The sequence below is a fragment of the Giraffa tippelskirchi genome, chromosome 7 (genome assembly GCF_054371585.1).
Source record: "Giraffa tippelskirchi isolate mGirTip1 chromosome 7, T2T-mGirTip1v1.2.pri, whole genome shotgun sequence".
In the NCBI taxonomy this organism is placed as follows: Eukaryota; Metazoa; Chordata; class Mammalia; order Artiodactyla; family Giraffidae; genus Giraffa; species Giraffa tippelskirchi.
In genome coordinates, this window is record NC_137281.1 from 125,448,884 (window position 1) to 125,476,151 (window position 27,268).

The following is a 27,268-nucleotide window of genomic DNA, read 5'->3' on the forward strand; positions in this document are numbered from 1 at the left end:
TTCCACTATATAATCATAAGGGATTTGATTTAGGCCATACCTGAACGGTCTAGTGGTTTTAACTACTTTCTTCAACTTAAGTCTGAATTTGGCAATAAGGAGTTCATGTTCTGAGACACAGTCTGCTCCTTGTCTTGTTTTTGCTGAATATATAGAGCTTCTCCATCTTTGACTGCAAAGAATATAATCAATCTGATTTCGGTGTTGACCATCTGGTGATGTCCATGTGTAGAGTCTTCTCTTGTGTTGTTGGAATAGGGTGTTTGCTATGACCAGTGCGTTCTCTTGGCAAAACTCTATTAGCCTTTGCCCTGCTTCATTCTGTACTCCAAGGCCAAATTTGCCTGTTACGCCAGGTGTTTCCTGACTTCCTACTTTTGCATTCCAGTCCCCTATAATGAAAAGGACATCTTTTTTGGGTGTTAGTTCTAAAAGGTCTTGTAGGTCTTCATAGAATCGTTCAAGTTCAGCTTCTTCAGTGTTACTGGTCGGGGCATAGACTTGGATTACCATGATATTGAATGGTTTGACTTGGAAACAAACAGAGATCATTCTGTCATTTTTGAGATTGCATCCAAGTACTGCATTTCGGACTCTTTTGTTGACCATGATGGCGACTCCATTTCTTCTAAGGGGATCAATGCAAAGAAATAGAGGAAAACAACAGAATGGAAAAGACTAGAGATCTCTTCAAGAAAATTAGAGATACCAAGGGAACATTTCATGCAAAGATGGGCTCGATAAAAGACAGAAATGGTATGGACCTGAGAGAAGCAGAAGATATTAAGAAGAGGTGGCAAGAATACACAGAAGAACTGTACAAAAAAGATCTTCATGACCCAGATAATCACGATGGTGTGATCACTCACCTAGAGCCAGACATCCTGGAATGTGAAGTCAAGTGGGCCTTAGAAAGCATCACTACGAACAAAGCTAGTGGAGGTGATGAAATTCCAGTTGAGATATTTCAGATCCTCAAAGATGATGCTATGAAAGTGTTGCACTCGATATGCCAGCAAATCTGGAAAACTCAGCAGTGGCCACAGGACTAGAAAAGGTCAGTTTTCATTCCAATCCCAAAGAAAGGCAATGCCAAAGAATGCTCAAACTACCGCACAATTGCACTCATCTCACACGCTAGTAAAGTAATGCTCAAAATTCTCCAAGCCAGGCTTCAGCAATACGTGAACCATGAACTTCCAGATGTTCAAGCTGGTTTTAGAAAAGGCAGAGGAACCAGAGATCAAATTGCCAACATCCGCTGGATCATCGAAAAAGCATCTATTTCTGCTTTATTGACTATGCCAAAGCCTTTGACTGTGTGGATCACAATAAACTGTGGAAAATTCTGAAAGAGATGCAAATATCAGACCACCTGACCTGTCTCTTGAGAAAGCTGTATGCAGGTCAGGAAGCAACAGTTAGAACTGGACATGGAACAACAGACTGGTTCCAAATAGGAAAAGGAGTACGGCAAGGCTGTATATTGTCACCCTGCTTATTTAACTTATTTGCAGAGTACATCACGAGAAATGCTGGGCTGGAAGAAACACAAGTTGGAATCAAGATTGCCGGGAGAAATATCAATAACCTCAGATATGCAGATGACACCACCCTTATGGCAGAAAGTGAAGAAGAACTAAAGAGCCTCTTGAGGAAAGTGAAAGAGGAGAATCAAAAAGTTGGCTTAAAGCTCAACATTCAGAAAACTAAGATCATGGCATCTGGTCCCATCACTTCATGGGAAATAGATGGGCAAACAGTGGAAACAGTGTCAGACTTTATTTTTCTGGGCTCCAAAATCACTGCAGATGGTGACTGTAGCCATGAAATTAAAAGACGCTTACCCCTTGCAAGGAAGGTTATGACCAACCTAGATAGCTTATTTAAAAGCAGAGACATTACTTTGCCAACAAAGGTCTGTCTAGTCAAGGCTATGATTTTTCCAGTGGTCATGTATGGATGTGAGAGTTGGACGGTGAAGAAAGCTGAGTGCCGAAGAATTGATGCTTTTGAACTGTGGTGTTGGAGAAGACTCTTGAGAGTCCCTTGGACAGCAAGGAGATCCATCCAGTCCATCCTAAAGGAGATCAGTCCTGGTTGTTCATTGGAAGGACTGATGTTGAAGCTGAAACTCCAGTACTTTGGCTACCTCATGCGAAGAGTTGACTCATTGGAAAAGACCCTAATGCTGAGGAGGATTGGGGGCAGGAGAAGAAGGGGACGACAGAGGATGAGATGGTTGGATGGCATCACCGACTCAATGGACATGAGTTTGGGTAAACTCCGGGAGTGGGTGATGGACAGGGAGGCCTGGTGTGCTGTGATTCATGGGGTCGCAAAGAGTCGGACACGACTGAGCGACTGAACTGAACTGAAGAACTCTCTGTCCTCACTCACATGCAGAAGGGATCAAACACTTCTGTGGGATCTTTTTATAGGGGCACTAATTCCATTTATAACCTAATCACCTCCCAAAGTCCCCACCGTCAAATACTCTCACATTTGGCGATTGGTCTTCAATATATGAATTTGGGTAGGACACATTCAGCCACACTGTACTTAAAATAATAATAGTGAATATAAGCTTAAGGAGATTTTGGTGTCCTACACCTGTAGAAACTTAACAAATACAGGAAGACTTCTTATGGAATTATAAAACAAAAGCAGATTTACAAATTAATTTTAAGACCTACTAAATAATAACATGCTAGTTAAGAATATTAATGTAATGTGATTTGGGCTTAAAAATTGTTCTATCATTTAACCACACTGAAGATTTTCCACTTGCCAACTTGAATCTTTGGAATGAGCTTCATGGACCATTATTTTTCATTGTTAAGGAAAATAGCATCGGCTATTGATAATATTCTGAGCTATATCCTGTGAGCGATCTTATAGATATTGAAACTCCCACCAGGTAGAAGAAGTTAACTATATGATGACCTGACTGTAGCCATGACATAAATGGCTACAATTCCAAGAACTGGTCTCAAGAAATGGGAACAAATTGACCCTAGAACTGAAGATTAACAGCACTTAAAACAACCAAGATGACGCTGATCAGACCACCACATGACCAATTTCAAGATGACTGTCAGAACTGACTGTACAATTTCTGCATGTATCACCCTCTCTCCGTCTACAAAATTTCTTGCCCACTGATTGTCAGTAGGCAGGAGTCAGCCTTTGGACAAGAGTCCACCCTCCTCCCAGCCACCCCGGTTGCCAGTATCCAAAATAAAGCAAACTTTCCTTTCCACCAATCTTGTCTCTTTGTTGGCTTTTGAGTGGACCAGACCCTACTTTTGGTTATAGTATTGATTGTACATGCAGATTCATTCTTTTTTTTTTTTACATCAAAATTGATATGCTATCCCTGAAGTTAGTTCTAATATCAGTAAGAGAAAAACATGAACACAGTTAATTAACCTTTAAAAGCACATAAAATACAGCATATCTATACAAATTAACATCACTAAACAACAGAGAGTAAGATTCTAAAATTTTCTGGAGGGGAGAATAAGTTACAAAAAAGGAATGAGAATCAGAGTATCTTCAGAACTCTCAACATCAACACTAGAAGCCTTAAGGCAATAGAACAATGCCCTTAAATTTCTGAGGAAAAAAAATATATATTGTTCTACCCTCATACTTGATGGGTGGTTTGTATAGGCAGAGAAATACAGGTTGAAAAAGACGTTTTCAGGTCTAGAACTAAAATATACCTTGCATGTGCCTTTTTTTGAGATGCTACTGGAGGATGGATTCCATCAAATCAAGGTTATAAACAATGACAACAACAACAGCAGCAAAAACTAAGATAGATGATTCATAAAATGGAAGCTCAAACACTGGAGAGCAGAGAAGGAAAATGCTAGATGAGTAATAAGTTATACTCAGAGAATTATCAATCTCAACTGGTGCCAGAGCACAGAGGCTGCAAGAGGAAGTTATCTGGGAAGTAAAGGGAGCTAATGGATTTGTATTTTGGCATTTAGAAAAAAATCAGTTGGTATTCAACAGCTCACCTGAACTTTTTAAAAAAATAGATAAATAGAAGAACACTGTATGAAAAGAGAATCTTAATTGTAGCATACTACCTGGCTCAGTAGAGGGTAATATTTTTATAGCCATATGCTATCTTCATTTGACTGGTAATGATGTTGAGAAACTCATGAGAAGGCCAGAGGTAGGAAGCTGGACTAAATAATCAACATCCAGAATAAGATACAGTATCCCAACTGATAAAGAAATAGAAGGAAACCATCACTGCATAGGTAAATTCCAGATAAAGTTAGAGAACACCAGTGGAGTAGGAGATGCAGGGCAGAGAAAGAGATCATTGTTTTTTTTTAAGTCCTTCAGCACTGTCAAACTTTAAGTCCATAAATGTATTACTTTGAATAATGCTTTAAAAATATAATTTAAGGCAAACTGATGGAAAGGATCCCCCACATGCTGAATAGATTGAACGAAATATGAGTTATACCTAAACACAGAGACCTTTATCATTATTGGAATTTCTTAATTATACCATCCTACATAAAGAAATGCCTTTGTAAGTAACAGTTCTACAGATATTTAAGTGACAACAATGTATTATTTTTGTTGTGTCATTTTGCATTCAGTACATCAAAGTTCTGAGTGAAAATTTTGGATTTGCACCTTTATGTATGAGTAATTGATTGACTGAGACTAGACTTAAAAGGGTCCTAGTAAGAACAAACTGACACACCCAGTCAGGTATTATATGAATAGTCCCTCTATTAAAGTTTCCTTTGGGCTTCCCTTGTGGTTCACCTGGTAAAGAATCCACCTGCAACGTGGGAGACGTTGGTTCGATCCCTGGGTCAGGAAGATTCCCCTGGAGAAGGGAAAGGCTACCCACTCCAGTATTCTGGCCTAGAGAATTCCATGGACTGTATAGTCCATGGGGTCTCAAAGAGTTGTACATGACTGAGCGACCTTCACTTTCACTTAAAGGTTCCTCAGAGTATGAGTATGGTAGACATGAAAAACAGGATATGCAGTGTTTTCTGGGAGAGGTCTGAGGGACCTAGGGACTAGGTCTGAGGGAGAGAATAGTTATCAGAATCAGAAAAGTTAGATAAAAAGAAATTAATGGCTATATTAGACCTTAAAACATGGAAAAGTCTCCTAAAAGTAGCAATGTTTCAATAATCTAAGATTGTCTACTTCTGAAAGAATCCATTCATAATAATTGGTTTTAAAAGAACATTTACATAATATGATAAATGCCATTCATTATCTATGGGATGAATCTATAAACCAGAGCATGGAAGACTTAGTTATAATTTATTTTTAAATCAAGCTTTGACATTTACAATCTTTTATGTAACTATAATTAACAGATTTGGTAGAAGAGATAAGAGGTTGGGTAAATTTAGTAAATTCTTCATCTTTCCCAGCAGAGACAATAAATCCTGTCTAAACACTCATTCTTTTATTTCTTGTCAGCTTTAAAGCTACGATGCAAACTATAGAATTAGTATTAAGTGATTGCCTCCTGCTAGTAGGGCTAGAGCTTGGGAAGGAGACATGAGATTCCTATTTTTACATCCTTATGTATTGTTTGGATAATGAACCAATGTATGCACATATTAAAACATCAGTGTGTGGAGCTCAGTAAGAATACCACTGTGGTTGTCCAGAAAAAGTGACACGGAAGGCAGAGGCATACTGCAGACCGAGCCGGGGCACAGGCAGCATCATCTGTTCAGGATCTCCAAACACCCCTAGGAGTTTTTTCATTTCTCCTGGTGCCCTGGTCATCCTAGTCAGGAGCCACAGGAAATAAGAGCAGAAGAAAGTAAAATCCTGGATTTATCCTTGTTTTAACTTGAAACAATGATGACTTGTTTCAAGTGTTTAGAATATTTTATGTTTATCTCAGACCTACTGAGGACTCAGTAAGATGAGGTCAGTTCTGAAAAAAACATAAGGTTGCATGTTCCCATTTGCTGTGGCCTATGAAATCCATACCCAATATACTTAGAGGCGGTGATTAGCCACAAGGTAAATGAATGAGAATGAAGAAAGGAGCCAAGTGAACAACGCAGGAGGCCAGGAAGAAAAGCTGGATGACTAACTTTCATAAGGAAGCAACACAGTATGACGATGTCCTGGATGAGAGCAAGCCCGATAAGCATGAGCAGGTCCCCTCCTAGCATGTACGCCCCAACAAGTGTATGAAGCCAGCACAGGGAACAACCTCACCATTTAAATGATGTGTATATAAGTTTCTTCACATATGCCTCATGAATACAAGGCCCTCTGAGAGCTTAGAAGTAAAAATAGTGTAGATTGCATATTGCCATGGATTGAAGTGTGCCCCACCAAAACACACTGAAGCCCTAACCTCCCATACGATGGTATTTGGAGATGAGACCTTGAGAGATAATTATGTTCAGATGAAGTCATGACAATGCGGCCCTTGTGTTGGTATTTGTGCTCTTAAAAGAAAAAAAAAAAAGGAAGGGGCATCAAAGCTCACTCTCTCTCTCTGACGTGTGAGGAGAAAGAAGGTGGCCGCCTATAGGTCAGGAAGAGAGCCTTCACCAGAACCCACCTCACTGACACATTGTTCTTAGACTCCGGCCTCCAGAGATGAGAGAAAATAAATCTGTTATTTAAGTCACACAGTCACTGGTAATTTACAACAGCAGCCCAAGTTGACTAAAATGATGGTTTAGACAAAGTTTTACTGTCGACTCACAGCAAGCTACAGTGGAAAGCACCAGATTCCAGTCCTAAAAATAAAGTTCTGGCCACAGAGAATAATTCGTCACATGAGAACATTCATGTCTGTCAGTTACTGAATCACCCAGGAATGCTTCCCGCTATAGGAAAACCCAGCTTAGAGGTGCTTTTAAAATGGAGGTTTATTTCTCATGCATAGAACTTTAGAGGTAAGCTCAATATCAATGCCATGGGCCCAGGCTCTTTTTTCCTTCATCTTTAAAATATCAGATTTTTGTCCACCAGCTTTTAAACCTGTGTTAGCAAGATGACCTCAGTGCATCTTGTTTGACTTCTAGGCAGAAAAGATGAGGAAGGAATAAAAGTCTATCCCTCCCAAGGCTTTGCTGAGAAAGACTTCCCTTTCTGAGTAAAAATGGAAATGTTCCACTATAGAACCCATGAACAGTATGGAAAGGCAAAAAGATATGACACTGAAAGATGAACTCCCCAGGTCAGTAGGTATCCATATGCAACTGGAGAAGAGTGGAGAAATAGCTCCAGAAGGAATGAAGAGCCTAAGCCAAGCGGAAACAATGCCAAGCTGTGGATGTGTCTGATGGTGAAAGTAAAGTCCAATGCTGTAAAGAACAATATAGCAAAGGAACCTGGAATGTTAGGTCCATGAATCAAGGTAAATTAGAAGTGGTGAAACGAGATGACAAGATGGAACACTGATATTTTAGGAATCAGTGAACTAATAAAACAAACTGGAATTGCCAAATTTAATTCAGATGACTACATCTACTATAGTGGGCAACAATCCCTTAGAAAGAATGGAGTAGCCCTCACAGTCAACAAGAGTTCGAAATGCAGTACTTGGGTGCAATCTCAAAAATGACAGAATGATCTCTGTTCATTTCCAACGCAAACCATTCAATATCACAGTAATCGAAGTGTATGACCCAACCACCAATGCCAAAGAAGCTGAAATTGAATGGTTCTATGAAGACCTACAAGACCTTCTAGAACTAACACCAAAAAAAGATGTCCTTTTCATCACAGGGGATTGAAATGCAAAAGTAGAAAGTCAAGAGATACCTGGAGTAACAGGCAAGTTTGGCCTTAGAGTACAAAATGAAGCAGGGCAAAGGCTAACAGAGTTTTGCCAAGAGAATGCACTGGTCATAGCAAACACTCTCTTCCAACAACACAAGAGAAGACTCTACACATGGACATCACCAGATGGTCAACACCAAAATCAGACTGATTATATTCTTTGCAGCCAAAGATGGAGAAGCTCTATACAGTCAGCAAAAACAAGACCAGGAACTGACTGTACCTCAGAACATGAACTCCTTATTGACAAATTCAGATTTAAATTGAAGAAAGTAGGGAAAACCACTAGACATTCAGGTATGACTTTAATCAAATCTCTTATGATTATACAGTGGAAGTGACAAATAAAGGGATTAGATCTGATAGAGAGAGTGTCTGAAGAACTATGGACGGAGGTTTGTAATATTGTACAGGAGGCAGTGATCAAAACAATCCCCAAGAATAAGAAATGCAAAAAGGCAAAATGGTTGTCTGAAGAGGCCTTACAAATAGCTGAGAAAAAAAGAGAAGCAAAAGACAATGGAGAAAAGGGGAGATATATCCATATGAATGCAGAGTTCCAAATAATAGCAAGGAGAGATAAGAAAGCCTTCCTCAGTGATCAGTGCAAAGATATAAAGGAAAACAATAGGATGGGAAAGACTAGAGATCTCTTCAAGAAAATTAGAGATATCAAGGGAATATTTCATTCAAAGATGGGCACAATAAAATACAGAAATGGTATGGACCTAACAGAAGCAGAAGATATTAAGAAGAGGAAGCAAGAATACACAGAAGAACTATACAAAAAAAGATCATAATGACCCAGATAACCATGATGGCATGATCACTCACCTAGAGCCAGACATCTTGGAGTGAGAAGTCAAGTGGGCCTTAGGAAGCATTACTATGAACAAAGCCAGAGGAGGTGATGGAATTCCAGCTGAGCCATTTTAAAACCTAAAAGATGATGCTTTTAAAGCACTGCACTCAATATGCTAGAAAATTTGAAAAACTCAGCAGTGGCCACAGATTGGAAAAGGTCAGTTTTCATTCCAATCCTAGAGAAAGGCAATGCCAAAGAATGTTCAAACTATCACGCAATTGCACTCATTTCACACACTAGCAAAGTAATGCTCAAAATTCTCCAAGCTAGGCTTTAACAGCACGTGAACCAAGAAATTCCAGATGTTCAAGTTGGATTTAGAAAAGGCAGAAGAACCAGAGATCAAATTGCCAACATCTGTTGGATCATAGGAAAAGCAAGAGAATTCTAGAAAAAAAAATCTGCTTAATTGACTATGCTAAAGCCTTCAACTCTGTGGATCACAACAAACTGCTGAAAATGCTAAAGAGATGGGAATACCAGACCACCTTACCTGCCTCCTGAGAAACCTATATGCAGGTCAAGAAGCAAAAGTTAGAACTGGACATAAAACAACAGACTGGCTCCAAATTATGAAAGGAGTACATCAAGGCTATATATTGTCACCCTGCTTATTTAACTTAGGTACAGAGTATATCATGCAGAAATGCTGGGCTGGGTAAAGCACAAGCTGGAATCAAGATTTCTGGGAGAATTATCAATAACCTCAGATATGGAGATGATGTCACCTTTACAGCAGAAAGTGAAGAGGAACTAAAGAGCCTCTTGACGAAGGTGAAAGAGGAGAGTAAAAAAGTTGGCTTAAAACTCAACATTCAAAAAAACTAATATCATGGCATCTGGCCCCATCATTTCATGGCAAATAGATGGAGAAACAATAGAAACAGTGACAGACCTTATTTTCTTGGGCTACAAAATCACTGCAGATGGTGACTGCAGCCATGAAACTAAAAGACGCTTGCTCCTTGGAAGAAAAGCTATAACCAACATAGACAGCATATTAAAAAGTAGAGACATTACTTTTCCGACAAAGGCCCATCTAGTCAAAGCTATGTTTTTTCCAGTAGTCATGTACGGACGTGAGAGTTGGACCATAAAGAAGGCTGAGCACTGAAGAACTGATGCTTTTGAACTGTGGTGCTGGAGAAGACTCTTGAGAGTCTCTTGGACTGCAAGGAGATCAAGCCAGTCAATCCTAAAGGAAATCAGTCCTGAATATTCATTGTATTGATTGATGCTGAAGCTACAATACTTTTGCTTCCTAATATGAAAAACCAACTCATTAGAAAAGACCCTGATGGTGGGAAAGATTGAAGGCAGGAGGAGAAGGTGACGACAAAGGACAAGATAGTTGGATGGCATCACTGACTCAATGGACATGAGTTTGAGCGAGCTCCGGGAGATAATGATGAACAGGGAAGCCTGGCATGTTGCAGTTCATGCGGTCACAAAGAGTTGGACACGACTGAGAGACTAAGCAGCAATATAGTTCATTTGCCAAAACTGATTCATGTTCCCTGCCCTTCTTTCCCCATACTTATATCAATCTGAGGAAATAGATATCTAAACGCTTTAGCAAAACTATAATTTATCACCTGGGATAAGAGCCTAACCAGTTTGAGATCATAGATGGAAACAGAGCTGCTCCCTGAAAATTATGAGTGCTGCAGGAGGGAAAACCATGGTAGCAAAGCAATGTATCCTGCAAACTTACCTTCCCTGCCTGCTGTACTTGGAATAACTTAAGGGAAGATGAACAAATAGTTCATCATACTATCCATGTAGCTTATATTTTTATTTAGGATTTTCCCCCAATTTGTATCTTACCAGTAGGGCCCCTCACATCCATCTCTAGGGTAATTTATCTTAAGTTATCCATTGAATATTAAAACAAAGTGACATTTAAGAAGGGCAATAGTGTAGCTGATAGCTAGCTGAGGATGATGGAGGCTCCCAGATTAAGAATAGAACATGAAGTTAATAGAGTCAATATAAGTAAATGCTATTGAAACTTCCTCAGTTCTTCCTAAGAAGGAGTAGGCAGCTATTAAACCCTATCAATATTGATGTATAATCTCTACAGGAAGTGGGGGTAACAGTTTCACTGTGCAAAATACTTGGAACCAGTATTGCTTCAGCAAAGTTATAGAAGATTTTTTTTTTTTAAAGCAAAATATGGCTATTGATGTAAATTCCCAGTATATCTACAACTAGACCAATAGCACTTTGCCGACAGTGAATCTCTTTCAAACTCTTAATAGCCACCTGCTATAACCTTATACGTGAAGTCAATGAGTTTCAAGATTTGAATTGTGAGTTTTCAGAAACCCCATATGTAATATTTTTCGTTAGATAAAGTTGTATGCAGAGAGATATAGAGGTTTTTATAATGCTGGTAAGTGCAGTCCTGCTTTTTGATGGAGTTTCAACAATAGAGCTAGTTTATTACACCCTCGAGCTACATCCCTACCTGATATGGTATAGTAATGAGATTTTTAATACTTATTAACCTCATGAATTTTGCAAACTGATAAAATTGAAAGAAGGAACATCTATTGCATCACTGAGACTTTATTCAATGACTCTGTGTCTAATATATTAAGGATATTACTATTGCCTCCTTTCTAATGCTTAAAGTATAATTTTGATCTATCTTTCTTGAATTTTTTAACACAAGTCTTTCTGACCATGAAGTATCATCCTTTGTGTCTAACTTGGATACAAGTCTTAAAACAAAGCTTGATTTAAGTCCAAGCTAGAAACAAATCACCCTTTTCCCATTACTAACTCTTATCTTGGTTTGAACATCAAAACGATTCTTTAAAAAGTATTTTAAATAAATTATTAACATGACCTCCTCCCCAATATCCCAATAATTTAAAAAAAAATAAGGATGCAAAATTTAGATTAAATGATACCAAATATTAAGTACTTATATGCCATGCACAGTGCTAAGTGATTTATTAAACCAATGCTCACAACAACGCTAAGGCAGGTATTTTTAACTCCTAAGCCTCAATTTCAGTATCTGTAAAGAGAGATATGTAATTTGTCAGTATCTATGACACCTGTGAAAGAACCAAGGATTTGGACCTTCTCCAAAGATTCAGCTTTCCCAAAGTCACCAGTACTTTGCTAAACTCATGCTACAGAGACAAGACTCTTCACTCTTTCTGCTTATTCCTATAGATTTGGAAACGGATTCTGCTTCTTAGGTTTCCGATTTACAGCCAGGAAACCAAAAGCATTGTATAAGCAACAGAAACAAATGTTGATTAATTTGTGCTGGGGGAACCAAGAAAGGATTCACAGAATGTGCCACAACAAGCCTTCAATTTGAGTAAATGAGTGTAGGTTGGTATGAAATACTCTCCACACTGTATGCTGTTGTAAGCCTGGCTATGAGAGCTGTCTACACTTTTTGTTCCTGCAAGCCTGAATTATATAGATCAGCACTATCCTGTAGAATTTTCTAACGGTGATAGATAATGGAAATCTTCTCCATCTGTGCTGACAAATATGGTAGCCTCTAGTCATAGTTGCATACTGAACACTGGGAATGTGGCTACTGTGACTGAGGCAATTTTAACTTTACTTAATTTAAATGTAATAGTCATTTTTCCCTAATGGTTCCCATGTTGGGTGGCACATACCTAGAGTTTGTTGTGTTTTTTTTTTTAATATGGCCTGTTTGCATGCCTTGGATGTTTAGACTAAAGTTGGAGTGCATGTGTGTGTGTGCTAAGTTGCTTCAGTCGTGAAGTCTGACTCTTTGCCACCCTATGGACTGTAGCCTGCCAGGCTCTTCTGTACATGGGATTCTCTAGGCAAGAATACTGGAGTTGGTTGCTATGCCTTCCTCCAGGGGATCTTCCTGACCCAGAGATCAAAGCCCTGTCTCCTGCACTGCAGGCAGATTCTTTACTGTTGAGCCACCAGGGAAGCCCACAAAGTTGAAATAGAGGAACACTGTTCAAACTGGGTGGAAAATAAGAGGCTTGGAGGAAAAGAGCTAATCAAGAAGATTTTGTACACTTGCTAACAATTTAGAATTTTACCCCAAAAGTAGTAATATGTAATAAAAAATATTTAAAATTATTTCTTTTTGACATTCTTTTAGGAATCTTCTGATATTGATATACATATGTATATAGGTATATGTACATTTATATAATGTACCCACAAACACACAGAATTTGGTTTAAGCAAGATGTCAAACAGATGTTTCAGTTATTCAACTGCTTTTATCATAAAATGACAACTATTTTTGCCAAGAATTAGAAAAATTATTCTTACACTTAAAACAGTGAAGAAGACTTCACTCAGGATTCTTGTAATAGATGTGAAGACTGTTGCCATGGGGGAAGAGAGATGAAACACAACTCAGAATATTGCAAAGATAACTGAGGATTTGTGGCTATGGGAGGCGGGGGGAGATGGGTGGAAAATTACCAAGAAGGGGTAATTCTTGCTAAACTGAATTAATAGGATTCTTGCTAAACTGAATTAATAGGATTCTTGCTGAAGGCACACCAGGTGATCAATTGACATCTGGGAGATTGCAGGGGATGAGGAGCTAGATCAGGTACAAGGATGATCAGACATCCAGGGTAAAAGGATTATCCCTAAACTGACTTAGCAGGATTCTTGCTACAACTAGGCTAGGAAGGCCCAAAATGGTAAAACCAAGGCCAAGAGTTAGTCTGAAGGAAGGCTCAGAGGAGCTTGACTAAATTTTGATAGAGGAGAGAGTGTTTGTCACACAAACCACAAAAGAAAATTAATGCTAAGCTCTTCACTGGGATCAGAGAAGGCAATAGCACCCCACTCTGATACTCTTGCCTGGAGAATCCCATGGAGGAAGGAGTCCGACACGACTGAGCAACTTCACTTCACTTTCACTGGAATAGCAGATGACAGGTAAATGAGGTGTTCTCAAAGAAGCTTATTTTCCCTAAGTAATATGAATCTAGCTCAGACGGCAAAGAATCTGCCTGCAATGCATGAGACCTGGGTTTAATCCATGGGTTGGGAAGATCCCCTGGAGAAGCGAATGGCAACCCACTACAGTAATCACGCCTAGAGAAACACATGATGTAACCTGAAATGCCTTCTATTCACTCTTCTTAGCTTTCTCCAGAAGAAGCAGTAGGCTTAATATTTACATAAGAAGAAACAGCCCTGAGAGAGGGATCATCAAGTAAAACAGAAAAGAGTGGTCTATATGTGCTGTTGTGAAGGGATGGCCATCATTAGTTAATCCTGAGGACCAGAATTCTCATCTTCGGCCAAGGTGCTTGCCCTCCCCACTACTTTCTGTAACCAGAATTCTTTGATTCCTTTCTGGTTACAGTAGATTGGTTTGCTTTTGACTTGCAAAATTGAGGTGTGACTTCTTTTCAAAAGAAAGGAAAAGGAATTGGAGTTCTCACACTGAGCAGGAAAGGAGTTGATAAGACCATGATGAACTTGGCCCAGAAGTAGGGTGGAGAACACACTTTCATGATTTCTCCTACAGGAACTCAAGTGAAGGAGCACCTGTGCTGTTCTGGCTGCCTTGAAGCTCCAGTCTCTCAGTCCCCTGCTGGTTTTCTTGGGGCTTATCTTCCTGCATCATCCCACCCCTGCCTCAGGGACTTCCGGCTTGCCCATGGTTGTATCATTAGAGGACTTGTCATATAGTGCTAAATGAGAAGCTATGAGTAGTGAAAAATTTATTTTCATAAAAAGTTGAAAGATCATGTTGCTGTTTGGTAGAAACCAACACAATACTGTAAAAGCAATTATCCTTCAATCAAAAATAAATACAATTTTTTAAAAGTTGAAAGACAAGAGCCATGATTCTCCACCCCATGCAAGCTTTGGTGTACCTGCCTTCACTTGTGGCTCAGCTGGTAAAGAATCAGCCTGCAATGTGGGAGACCTGGGTTTGATCCCTGGGTTGGGAAGATTCCCCGGAGAAGGGAAAGGCTACCCACTCCAGTATTCTGGCCTGGAGAATTCCATGGACTAAGTCCATGGGGTCACAAAGAGTCAGACATGACTGAGCGACTTCCACTTTCACTTGTACATAAAAAGTTTTTCCAGTGGCTAACGGAGACCTGCCTTCTCTTACCCCAGCCTCTGAGAAAACCTCTCATTTCCAATGCCTCCTCCATCACTAGCTCAGCAACTTTTAACTGCAAAAGTGACTACTTTTCCCACCTGCTTTGCCACCTGTAATACTGAGCTCCTAAAAACTTCCTGACAACTAGTACTGGTTCATTTTAAAGGAGGAGACGGGTTACTTTTGTTTTACATTCCTTTGTAGCATCAGCCTGACTGCACAAGGTTAGAAATTAAGGGATGGAATATTCATTTCCTGTAACAGATAATCATAAATTCTCATAGAATCCATGGGGCTTTCCAGAAGTCTGTTTAGAATACTTTGTGGTAACTAGTTAACACTGAAGCCAAGCTGGTGAAAATAAATGAAATGTTTGAGGCTGCATTGAAGCCTAAAATCTTTAGAGGGTGATATATAAACTTACAGTGGATTTAAAAAAAAAAAAATGAGTTTGCTGTAATTGTGAATAATGACTTGGAATCATTGTAGTTTGGGGTAAGGGAGAAAGAGACTGTAGTTTAGAACCAGACCCAGGATGAAATATATTCATGCCCTTGTCCTGTTCAAACAGGAAAACAGGCGGTCAGGAAAAAAATGCAGAAGCCCTGAGTGAGATAATGGGATTTCTCTTAATTTGATTTGCTGTGGAGAATGCTGTCCTATTTAATACATCCATGTGGAGTTGCTGTTTATATTTTGGTTTCTAATTAGCATAGTCATTCTGAAGCCTCTAGCTGCCTTCTCCTTCCATATAAATCTAATTTGGCCTTGAGGAGGGTTATTAGAGCAGCACAAGGAGCACAAACAAAGGGAAATGTCTGCCAAACAGCAGGCAGGCTCAGTGCATCTGGGGCAGCCAGGCTGGTGTGCAGAGCTGCGGGCACAGGAGTGACAGAGCCTGGACAACAGATAAACCACCAGTGTCCCTCTGACCCACCCCCACCAACCCACCCCGCCCCAGCCTGGGCTGCCTGGCCAAGGCAAGCTCATAAAAAAAAAAAAAAAAAAAAAGGATGATATTGAAGGGATGTGAAAGCTGTAAAGAAAAGATTTAAAATTGATTTTGAAAGTTTCTAAACTGGGCCCTAGAATGGATGGTCTGTATTGAAGTAAACGCTTAGTCTCCCTCCTAAAACTCCTTGTAAAGAGTGACATTTCAATTTCCCTGGCTTTGGGGAGCTTGACTTTTTTTTTTTTTTTAACAGCTCTACAACTCAGTCTTAGAGAAGCACCTTCTAGCAGTGATAATAAAGTACACTGAGAGGGGATATGGACAACATTGATAAAGAGGCACTAATCCTTATTCTGTGTGAAAAATAGTCTGAAGGCAGATTCTATCCCAAAGGGGAAGAAAGAAGAATGCTAAACATGACTAGCAGTGACTTATTTTTCACCAAGCAATTGGAGCTCAAGTACAGTTTGACGAAAATGTTCATGGGGAAGAGCAAAGGACTTAAACTCTTTGTAAAGGGCATTGAAGTACTAACTTAAAACTCTGTGATAACTCTAAAGAGGTGAGATAACAGGTTCTTTTGAGCAGATTTAGGGGCTCTACTAACATTGATCTGGTGGTCCCCTATAGAATCCACACTCATGGTTTGCAGTTTGTCTTAACTAGTTCCTGCCTCCCTTATAAAGCTGGTAGCAGCAACTTCCAAGCAAGGGCTCAGCGAGCCTTGTTCGCAAGGGTCTATGGGAGCACTGATGAGTATAATTTACTGCAAAATGCACCCCCCCTACTGTGAGGAGAGAATGCTGATGATCTGAATCTATTCTTTGTCCAGAACACAGAGAATTACAGCTCCCCTTAGAACACGCTGAAACGTCTCTAGGATTAAAATTTTTAAAAATGCACTTCTGTTGCATTCTGCATATTCTATTTAGATGCATATCTATCAACAATGTATTGCATACTGACAGTGTTAAGAGCAGCAGACACATGGGTGCAAATCCCAATTTAAGGAGAAAATGAAAGAGAGAGGGAGAGAGGGAGGAAGGCAGGAGACAGGAGGGGAGAAAAAGAGAATGAATCCAAAAATTAAAACCACCTGTACCACGTAGTAAATTTTTAGTGTCACCAGGATATAGAGGGGAGGTTTCTGAAAAAAATATTAATGGAAGTACCTTTCCGGGGTATTTCTAAATGGGGGTGGACACAGATTTCATATGGAAGAAGGTAGGAACATATACGAGACTCTTGTCCAGGTGGTAATATGACATAAACACTCTGCTAAAAGTTCAAAAACCTCTTATTTTGACTTATTTACTCCTACTCTACCCCAATCCAGAAAGACTGCTTAATCTCACTGCCCAACTACCCAGGAGATCACGCAAGTTGCCTCCCTGTTCTCAGCATCTGTTTCTTCATCTGTCAAAAATTGATCAGAATGAATCTCCAAGGAGAAAGGGGCCATCTTCTGGGAATTTTTCTTTTCCACCTGATTTCTGTTACAAGTTAGAACGTCTCAGGGGTCAGTCCAGGCTCCCATGTGATTACTTCTCACACCTCTCCTGGGAAGATCTTTTCCACAGATTCAAACACCATGTCCAGGCTACATGCTAAGCTTTGAGCTGCCTTATAAGTATGTGAGTAGAAATGTTAACAAGGGGATTAGGTAAACGGGTCTGGCTGTGAGAAGAATTGTAGTATACAGACCACGTATCTAAAACAGAATCCATGGTCTGCTCTTCCAGCCCCTAGCTTCAATATTCATAACCCCACTCCCTCTCAAGATCCCCGGCTGAGCAAGAGCCACCCCCCTACACCCTTGCTCCTTCAGGAGAAGTCTCAATAGTCTCCCCAGTGTCCCCACCTTGTCCACCTTCCCTCTCTTCAGGTAAACCTAATGATCGAGAACATGTCACCCCCCATCCAGATCACCAGAATGGACTGCTCCAAAGTTGTCATTTCCCAGCCATTCTCTACACACGATCAGCAGGGGTCTTAGTATGTACATGCATCATCACCCCCCCATTGAAAACTGTCAGTGGCTACATGTTTCTCTCAGGCTCAGGACCCTCATTCTAACGTGACCTCAGTGGCCCCATGATCTGGTCCTGCCTACCTCTCCTTTTCCTTTGCCATCTGCCCCCTGCTCAGAGTTCTCCCTTCACAGGGGCCTTTCAACTCCTTCAACAAGAGAAGCTCCTAACCACATTGTATGAATACAACTGCCTGTCCAGGTCATTCCAACACCCCCATCCTACCCCATGCAACAAAGTGAAAGCTTTTCAATGGTGCTAAATTCTACAGGGGGGAAAAAAAAAAACTAAGACAAAGTGAGACAGGAAGGGAATGACAGGGAAACCAGGGAGTTGTCATTTTTTTTACTGAATGGCCAGGAAAGACCTTCTAAAAAGGTCACAACTGACAGAGACATGAAATGCATGAGTGAGCTGATCAGCTGTCTTGGTAAGAGCATTCCAATGCAGCTGGCACAGAGAGAGGGAGGCAGAGGGAGGGAGGCAGAGGGCAGTTGGAGATGAGGTCAGAAGGGTGGCTTATCAACCATCAACCACTGCAAGGGTTCTGGATTTTATTCTAGTTTAGGAAATCATGGGAGTTATTGGAGAGAGGACGGACATGGTCTGAGTCATGGTTTTAAAGAATGAGTCTGGCCGCTGTGATAAGAACAGAGTGTAAGAAGGTAAGGATGGAAGCAAGAAACAGGATCATACTAAAATAGTACAGGTGCTGAGGTGATGGTATTGCAACAGCCATCACAGTATTAGCAATACTGGCAATGAAAAAACTGGATTAAAGATACAGACTGAAGGAGCACTCACAGGATTTACGGATAGATGGGGTGAGGGCTGAGAGCTTCCTACTCACTTGCAGAAAAAGAGTTTGTATCAATTCCTCAGATGCCTTTCTGACTGATTTTCTCCTCCAGCCAATTCAAGTTATATGTAACTCCCCATCCCAGCTTGTGCTCATGCTCATAACATTTGTCACCACTGTAATTAAACAGAAATTATTCCAGTGATGGACTCACTGCTCATGTTAAGTCATATACTTATAAGGAAGGCAATGTCAATGTCACTCTATTCTGAACACAGAAGCTCTGGAGCCACTTATTAGATAAACTGGGTAAACCGCAGTGCACTTCGCTACAATGAAGTCCACCTGGTCAATCATACATAGGTACACCCTTTATAATCATTAATATTGCTATTAAAACAGAAGTAGAGACAACTCCAACAAGAGTTGTGACAATTATATAGAAGAGATACTTCCTTGTTGGCAGCTCTCAAAATGTGAAAAATGGTGGAATACATGGCTATTAGGCAATCTAGAATAATCAGACCTTTTCAAACATTGAGCCAATATGTGTACCCACCAAGCTGTGTCCACATTTTAGTCACTATAAATAGAATGTCCAGTAGAATTAATTATATAAGCATTTAAAAGTATGTATTCAAGTTATTAAAAGGCTAACTGTTAATTCTAGCATGAAGATTTCAGAGGTGCAGTTTATGAAAGCACCAGACCTTCTGGTTCAATCAATTAAATACAATACTAATTACAAATCACCTGCCGCCTAGGGTGCTGAAATCTGGCTACCGGCTATGGCATAAACATGGTACCTTCACACAAGTCCACAGAATTAATTTTTACATGTTGTATTAATTCCCTAGGGCTGCTGTAACAAAGCACCACACATTTATAGCAACAGAAATGAACTGTCTTCCCACTTTAGAAGACTGGCATCAAGGTGTTGGCAGGGCCACATCCTTCTAGAACCTCTACGGGAGGATCCTTCCTTCCCTGGTCCAGCTCCTGGGAGCCTCAAGAACTCCTTGGCTTGTTGCAGTGTAACTCTAATCTCTGACTCTGTCTTCATGTGGCTATCTTCCCTCTATGTTTGTGTCCAACTCTCCTTCTTATAAGGACACCAGTCACATGGTTAAGGACCCACCCTATATTAATAGTATGATATTGTCTTAAGTAACTATATCAGCAATGACTCTGTTCCCAAATAAGGTCCCATTCACAGGTACAGGGGCTTAGGAATGCAAAATATTTTTTGAGGGGACACAATTCAACCCATAAAGATGTGGCTAAAAGTGGAGCTGGGGGCAATTTTATCCAGTGTAGAGAAATGGGTTAGAAATCAGGAAAACTTAATCTGAGTTTCAGCTCTTGAAAGAGAGAAGTAGGTTACTTTAACAAGTGTAACCTCAATGTTGCTTTCCTACTCTTTAAAATGAATATGTTAGAAGAGATGATGTCTGGTCACTCAGCTAATTCAGATCACATGAAGATGAAACTAAGTAAAGTATCCAGCCTGCTCAAGTCATATAGCATCAACCATACAGTGAACACTGCTGGTCCTGCCCTCATTTACTTAAAGGTTTAACAAGCCATTTTAATTCTTTAAATACCACAGGAAAGGGTAAGACATTACATCTGACATCACTTGTACTTGAATCACATCAGTGTCAGAGGCTTAGACCAGTTACTAGTTGTACCTACTGTACTCAATAAATCCTGTAGCCATAGCAAAGATGTTATTTCAAAATACTTTTTCAGAAACTGAAATAACAATCTAAGTACCCCATCCTCTCAAAAATTGCCTTTGTTGACAGACTCTTTACAGCACAAGACTTTAGTAAACTCTTGTATGGCTAGGTAGCTTTTTCTTCCAATATGCTTTGTGAGATTGATGCCGGTTTAACTTGAGACTGTAAATATCAGTGTCTTTCAGTTATCCCTGTATGCACCACCAATAAACCAATTAAATTTCCTTATCACAGTTTAAGGATAAGATGGTTTACCAGACCCCAAGAAAAACATATTCAGACAAGAAGTAGCTTTAGAGAGTGGTTTTGAGAATATCATTATTGATCTAGACCAGACTTACATCCATTCTCTTTTGATGAGAAGAGGTACATGGAAAATTAAAGCATATAATTTAATGTGTGTGATACCTGAAAGTGGCCTAAAAAGGCAATGTGATATAATGGCTAGTACAGTACTTCTTAATATCCAAGTCGCATTTCTATTTGGTATTACTGACATGTACAATGGTCTTTTGTTGTTGTTGTTTAGTTGCTACATTGTGTCCGACTTTTGCAACCCCATAAACTGCAGCCAGCCAGGCTCCTCTGGCCATGGGATTTCCCAGGCAAGAATACCAGAGTGGGTTGCCACTTCCTTCTCCAGGGGATCTTCTCGACTCAGTGATCAAACCTGAGTCTCCTGCATTGACAGGCGGGTTCTTTATCCCTGAGCCATTAGAGAAGTCCCTTTTTCCCCTTATGTATTAACTGGATGCAAGATAATGCTAGAAATTTTCCATCATTTAAAATCAAAATTTTTATTATCTCTGAGTATTGGAGAAGGCAATGGCAACCCACTCCAGTACTCTGGCCTGGAAAATCCCATGGACGGAGGAGCCCGGTAGGCTCCAGTCCACGGGGTCGCGAAGAGTCAGACACGACTGAGCAACTTCACTTTTACTTTTCCCTTTCGTGCACTAGAGAAAGAAATGGCAACCCACTCCAGTATTCTTGCCTGGAGAATCCCAGGGATGGCGGAGCCTGGTGGGCTGCCATCTGTGGGGTCGCACAGAGTCGGACACGACTGAAGCGACTTAGCAGCAGCAGCATTTTGATCTTTAACATCTTGAGAGTGTATTATAGTCTAAAAATACTTGAATATAAAACTCTCCAATGGAAGTATTAGAAAAAGAAGAACAAACAAAACCTAAAGTTAGCAGAAAGATATAATGAAGATGAAAGGGAAAATAAAATAGAGATTAAAAGATAGAAAAAATCAATAAAACTTAAAGTTGATTCTTTGAAAAGGTAAACAAAATTGACAAACCTCTGGCCCAGCTTACTAAGAAAAGAGAGAGAACCTAAATAGACAAAATAAGGGGGAAGAAAAGAGGAAAATAACAATAGATACTTATCTGAGAGTATTATCATATGCCAACAAGTTGGGCAATCTAGAAGAAATGGGCAACTTTGGGCAACCTTCTAGAAACACAGCCCACCAAAACTCAATCAAGAAGAGAGACAATTTGAACATATCAATAAGTAGAATCTGTAATAAAAATTCCATAATAAATCTGTAATAATAATAAAAAAAAAAACCTCCCTGCAAACAAAAGTCCAGGACCAAATAGCTTTACTGGGGAATTCTACCTAACACACAAAGAAGAACTTGTACCTCTCCTTCTTAAAATCTCTAAAAAGATACAAGAGGAGGGAACACTCCCAAAGGCATTCTATCAATATGAAGCCACCATCACTCTGATACCAAAACCAGACAAAGACACTATAAGAAAATTACAGGCCAATATCTTGAATGAATATAGATACAAAAATTCTCAGCAAAATATTATCAAGCTGAATTCAGCAACACGTAGATCATACACCACAACCAAGCTGAAGTCATCCCAGGATCACAAGGATGGTTTAACATATGCAAATCAAACAACGTGATATTGCACATCAACAAAAACCAAAAAACACATGATCATCTCAATAGATGCAGAAAAAGCATTTGATAAAATTAAACTCTTACCAGTTTCCTGGTGTGCAGTCGCCACGGCCCCTTGTTCCAGGCACTGCCAGGAGTGCAATGCAGAAGTTGCAGGCTAAGCAAGTTTTCAAGAAAACTGCCTAGGAGCTGAACTAGCTTTGGTTGATGAGGGTGGACAGGCGGTTCTCATGGGTGACATTTTCTCAAGCATTTTTTCCAGTTTGTTTGGATCCTAGGAAATGAGAATTTTAATTTTGGGATTAGATGGTGCAAGAAAAAACACAATTTTGTACTGATTACAGGTTGGAGAAGTCATTACTACTATTCCTACCATTGGATTTAATATCGAGATGGTAACATACAAAAACCTTAAATTCCAAGTCTTGGATTTGGGAGGGCAAACAACTGATGTTATTATTCAAACACGGATGCAGTCATTTATGTAGTAGATTGAGGTGACCAAGACCAAATTGGTATTTCAAATATACAGATATTTCAAATATACAGATGACCAACAGGCACCTAAAAAAGATGTTCAAAATCACTAATTATTAGAGAAAACCACAAATCAAATCACGGTGAGATATCACCTCACACTGGTCAGAATGGCCATCATCAAAAATTCTACAAATAAAAAAATGTTAGCAAGGGTGTGGAGAAAATGGAACCCTCCTACACTGTTGTGAGAATATAAACTGGTGCAGTTACTATGGAGGACAGTAGGCAGGTTCCTCAAAAAACTAAAAATAGTGTCCACGTGATCCAGCAATCCCATTTCTGAGCATATATCTGGAGAAAACTCTAATTCAAAAAGCTTTTGCACGGCAAAGGAAACTATAAACAAAATGAAAAGACAACCCACAGAATAGGAGAAAATATCTGCAAATGAAGCAACCTACAGAGATTAATCTCCAAAATATACAAACAGCTCATGTCAAAAAAAACCCCACAAACAATCCAATCAAAAAATGGGCAGAAGATCTAAACAGACATTTCTCCAAAGAAGACATAAAGATGGCTAAAAAGCACATGAAAAGATGCTCAACATCTCTAATTATTAGAGAAATGCAAATCAAAACCACCCCACACTGGTCAGAATGGCCCTCATCAAAAATCTACAAGCAATAGATATTAGAGAGTGTGTGGAGGAAAGGGAATCCTCCTACACTGTTCATAGAAATGTAAATTGGTGCAGCCAGTTTGGAGAACAGTATGAAGGTTCCTTAAAAAGCTAAAAATATAGCTACCATATGACCTAGCAATCCCCCTCCTGGGAATATATCCAAAGAAAACTATAATTCAAAAAAATACATGCACCCCAATGTTCATTGCAGCACTATTAACAGTGACCAGAACATGGAAGCAACCTAAATGTCCATCAGCAGAGGAATGGATAATGAAGATGTGGTACACATTTACAATTGAATATTTCTCAGCCATAAAAAATGAAATAGTGCCATCAGTACAACGTGAATGGACCTAGAGATTGTCATACTGAGTGAAGTAAGTCAGACAGAGAAGGACAAATATTGTATAATATCACTTGTATGTAAAATCTAAAAAAAATGGTACAAATTAACTTATCTACAAAACTGAAATAGAGCTACAGATTTAGGAAACAAGCTTATGGTTACCTGAGGGGAAAGGGGGAGAGGGATAAATTGGAAGATTGGGATTGACATATACACTCTATGCTACGCTATGCTATGCTATGCTACGCTATGCTATGCTAAGTCGCTTCAGTCATGTCCGACTCTGTGCGACCCCATAGACGGCAGCTCACCAGGCTCCGCCGTCCCTAGGATTCTCCAGGCAAGAATACTGGAGTGGGTTGCCATTTCTTTCTCCAGTGCATGAAAGGGAAAAGTATATACACTCTACCATATATAAAATAGGTAACTAATAAGGATCTACTGTGGGTTTCCCAGGTGGTTCAGTGGGTAAAGAATCCACCTGCAATGCAGGAGACATGGGTTCCATCCCTGGGTCAGGAAGATCCCCTTGAGGAGGGCATGGCAACCCACTCCATTCTTGCCTGGAGAATCCCATGGACAGAGGAGCCTGGTGGGCTATAGTCCATGGGGTTGCAAAGAGTCAGACACAACTGAAGGGACTGAGCATGCATGCAAGGACCTACTGTATAACACAGGGAACTCTACTCAATACTCTGTAATGACACAATGGAATATTACTCAGCCATTAAAAAGAATGCATTTGAATCAGTTCTAATGAGGTGGATGAAACTGGAGCCTATTACACAGAGTGAAGTAAGTCAGAAAGAAAAACACCAATACAGTATACTAACACATATATATGGAATTTAGAAAGATGGTAACGATGACCCTATATGCAAGACAGCAAAAGAGACACAGATGTAAAGAACAGTCTTTTGGACTCTGTGGGAGAAGGTGAGGGTGGGCTGATTTGAGAGAATAGCATTGAAACATGTATACTATCATATGTGAAACAGATCGCCGGTCCAGGTTCGATGCATGAGACAGGGTGCTCAGGGCTGGTGCACTGGGATGACCCTGAGGGATGGGATGGGGAGGGAGGCAGGAGGGGGTGTTCATGATGGGGAACACATATAGACCCATGGCTGACTCATGTCAATTTATGGCAAAAAACACTACAATATTGTAATTAGCCTCTAATTAAAATAAATAATTAAAAACAAACAACAAAAAATACTCTGTAATTATGAACATGGGAAAATCTAAAAAAGAGCTGATATATGTATATGCATAACTGATTCACTTTGGTGTACAGCAGAAAGTAAGACAATGCTGTAAAATCAACTATACTTCAATAAAAATTATAAAAATAAGTAAATAAAAAGATTTTTAAAGGTATATGTACTATTTACAACAGTCAAAATATGTAAACAACCAAATGTCCATTGACAGATTAATGGATAAAGAAGACTATACACATACACATAATGGAATATTACTCAGCATTAAAAAGAATGAAATTAATACCATGTGCAGCTACACAAATGGACCTAGAGATTATCATACACAGAAATACAAAGACAAATACCATATATCACTCATATGTGGAATCTAAAGTATGACACAAATGTACGTATTTACAAATAGAAACAGACTCACAACATAGAGAGTAGACTGTGGCTGCCAATGGAGAGGAGGGCCAGGGAGAGATGAATTGGGAGTTTGGGGGTTAGAAGATACAAACTATTTTATATATATATTACATAATAAAATATATTTATATTATATATAAAATATATATTATATATATTTTATTATGTAATATATATAATGGCTAAACAACAAGGTCCTACTGTACAGTACAGGGAACTATTTTTATATCCTGCAGTAAATCAGAATAGAAAAGAGAAAACATTTTTTAAATGCTCAATAAACACTTAAGATATTTTCTTAAAAAAACTTCTCCATCTGAGTTGTACAACTTCAGGATTAGAAGAGTTAGGAGATACACACAAGGTTGCATAGCCTGTACAAAAAACTGAGTCTTCCAGCTCCACACCTCACACTGTAAATGCATATAAATAAATACATGTATATGTATATTGCCCTGTGTATGTATAGACATACACCCATACACATTCCCACTTCATTCTTTTAACTCTACATAGCTTTTTAACGACGATATGAAATTCCATAGAATGGTTATAATGTGATTTATATAACCATCTTCCTGTTGGTGGGCATTTAGGATGATTTTATTTTTTTGACACACTAATAATGCTATAGTTAGTTAGTTACTGATGTACACACATGCACAATTCTTTCATAGAGTTAATTTTTAGAAGTAGAACTTCTGGTCAAATAAACATTTTTTAATTTTGAGAGATAATAGCAAAGTTTACTAGTATGTTTGATTTAAAACCTCTCTTGTTGTTGCTTAGTCACTAAGTCATGTCCTATTCTTTGTGATCCCATGGACTGCAGCAGCACACTAGGCTCCCCTGTCCTTCACTATCTCCCAAACTTTGCTCAAATTCATAGCATTGAGTTAGATAGCATTGAGTTAGTGATGCTATCTAATCATCTTATCCTCTACCATCCCCTTCTCCTTTTGCCTTTAATCTTTCCCAGCATCAGGGTCTTTTCTATGAGTCGGCTCTTCGCATCAGGTGGCCAAGGTATTGGAGCTCCAGCATCAGTCCTTCCAATGAATTTTCAGGATTGATTTCCTTTAGGATTGATTGGTTTGATCTCCTTGCTCTCCAAGGGACACTCAAGCGTCTTCTCCAGCACCACAATTTAAATGCATCAACTCTTCAGCATTCAGCCTTCTTTATGGTCCAACTCTCACATCCATACGTGACTACTAGAAAAACCAGAGCTTTGACTACATGGGCCTTTGTCAGCAAAGGGATGTCTCTGCTTTTTAATATGCTTTCTAGGTTTGTCATAGCTTTCCTTCTAAGGAGAAAGCATCTTTTAATTTCACTGTCTGCAGTGATTTTGGAGCCCAAGTAAAGAAAATCTGTCACTACTTTCACATTTTACCCATCTATTTGACATGAAGTGATGGGGCCAGGTGCTATATGATCTTAGTTTGTTTAATGTTGAGTTTCAAGCCGCTTTTTCCACTCTCCTCTTTTACCCTCATCAAGAGGCTTCTTAGTTCCTCTTCACGTTTTGCCATTAAAGTGATATCATCTGTATATCTGAGGTTGTTGATATTTCTCCCAGCAGTCTTGATTCCAGCTTGTGATTCACCCAGCCTAGCATTTTGCATGATGTAACATGCATAGAAGTTAAATAAGCCGAGTAACAATATGCATCCTTATCGTACTTCTTTCCCAATGCACAACCAGTCAGTTGTGCTATGCCCAGTTCTAACTGTTGCTTTTTGACCCGTACACAGGTTTCTCAGGAGACAGGCAAGGTTGGCTGGCATTCCCATTTCTAAGAATATTCCACAGTTTGTTGTGAACCACATAGTCAAAGACTTTGCTAAGCAAAGTCATTTCAGTCGTGTCCAACTC

At 39.5% G+C, this 27,268-nt stretch overlaps 1 protein-coding gene and 1 long non-coding RNA gene across 10 annotated transcripts in view; one reads left to right on the top strand and one right to left on the bottom strand.

The window, feature by feature from the left end:
* The window catches only part of LOC145512227 (uncharacterized), a 102,753-nt gene extending 99,487 nt beyond the window's left edge, over positions 1-3,266 (top strand). For 4 of the 9 annotated variants that reach the window (XR_014058412.1, XR_014058413.1, XR_014058410.1 and 1 more), the window contains one exon: positions 2,921-3,266. Coding sequence is in view for 2 of the 9 variants with exons in the window: in XM_081505854.1 (XP_081361980.1) it covers positions 634-1,052 (419 nt within the window). In the remaining 7 variants the exon portion in view is untranslated. Of the gene's footprint in view, positions 1-567 lie in introns of all 9 variants that reach the window. The other 5 variants (XR_014058411.1, XR_014058414.1, XR_014058415.1 and 2 more) reach the window with 2 other exon arrangements.
* LOC145512228 (uncharacterized) overlaps positions 1-27,268 on the bottom strand; it is a 281,896-nt gene that overhangs the window by 83,264 nt on the left and 171,364 nt on the right. Inside the window, exon 3 of the long non-coding RNA XR_014058416.1 lies at positions 22,327-22,516. This is a non-coding gene — a long non-coding RNA (uncharacterized LOC145512228). The remainder of the gene's footprint in view (positions 1-22,326; positions 22,517-27,268) is intronic.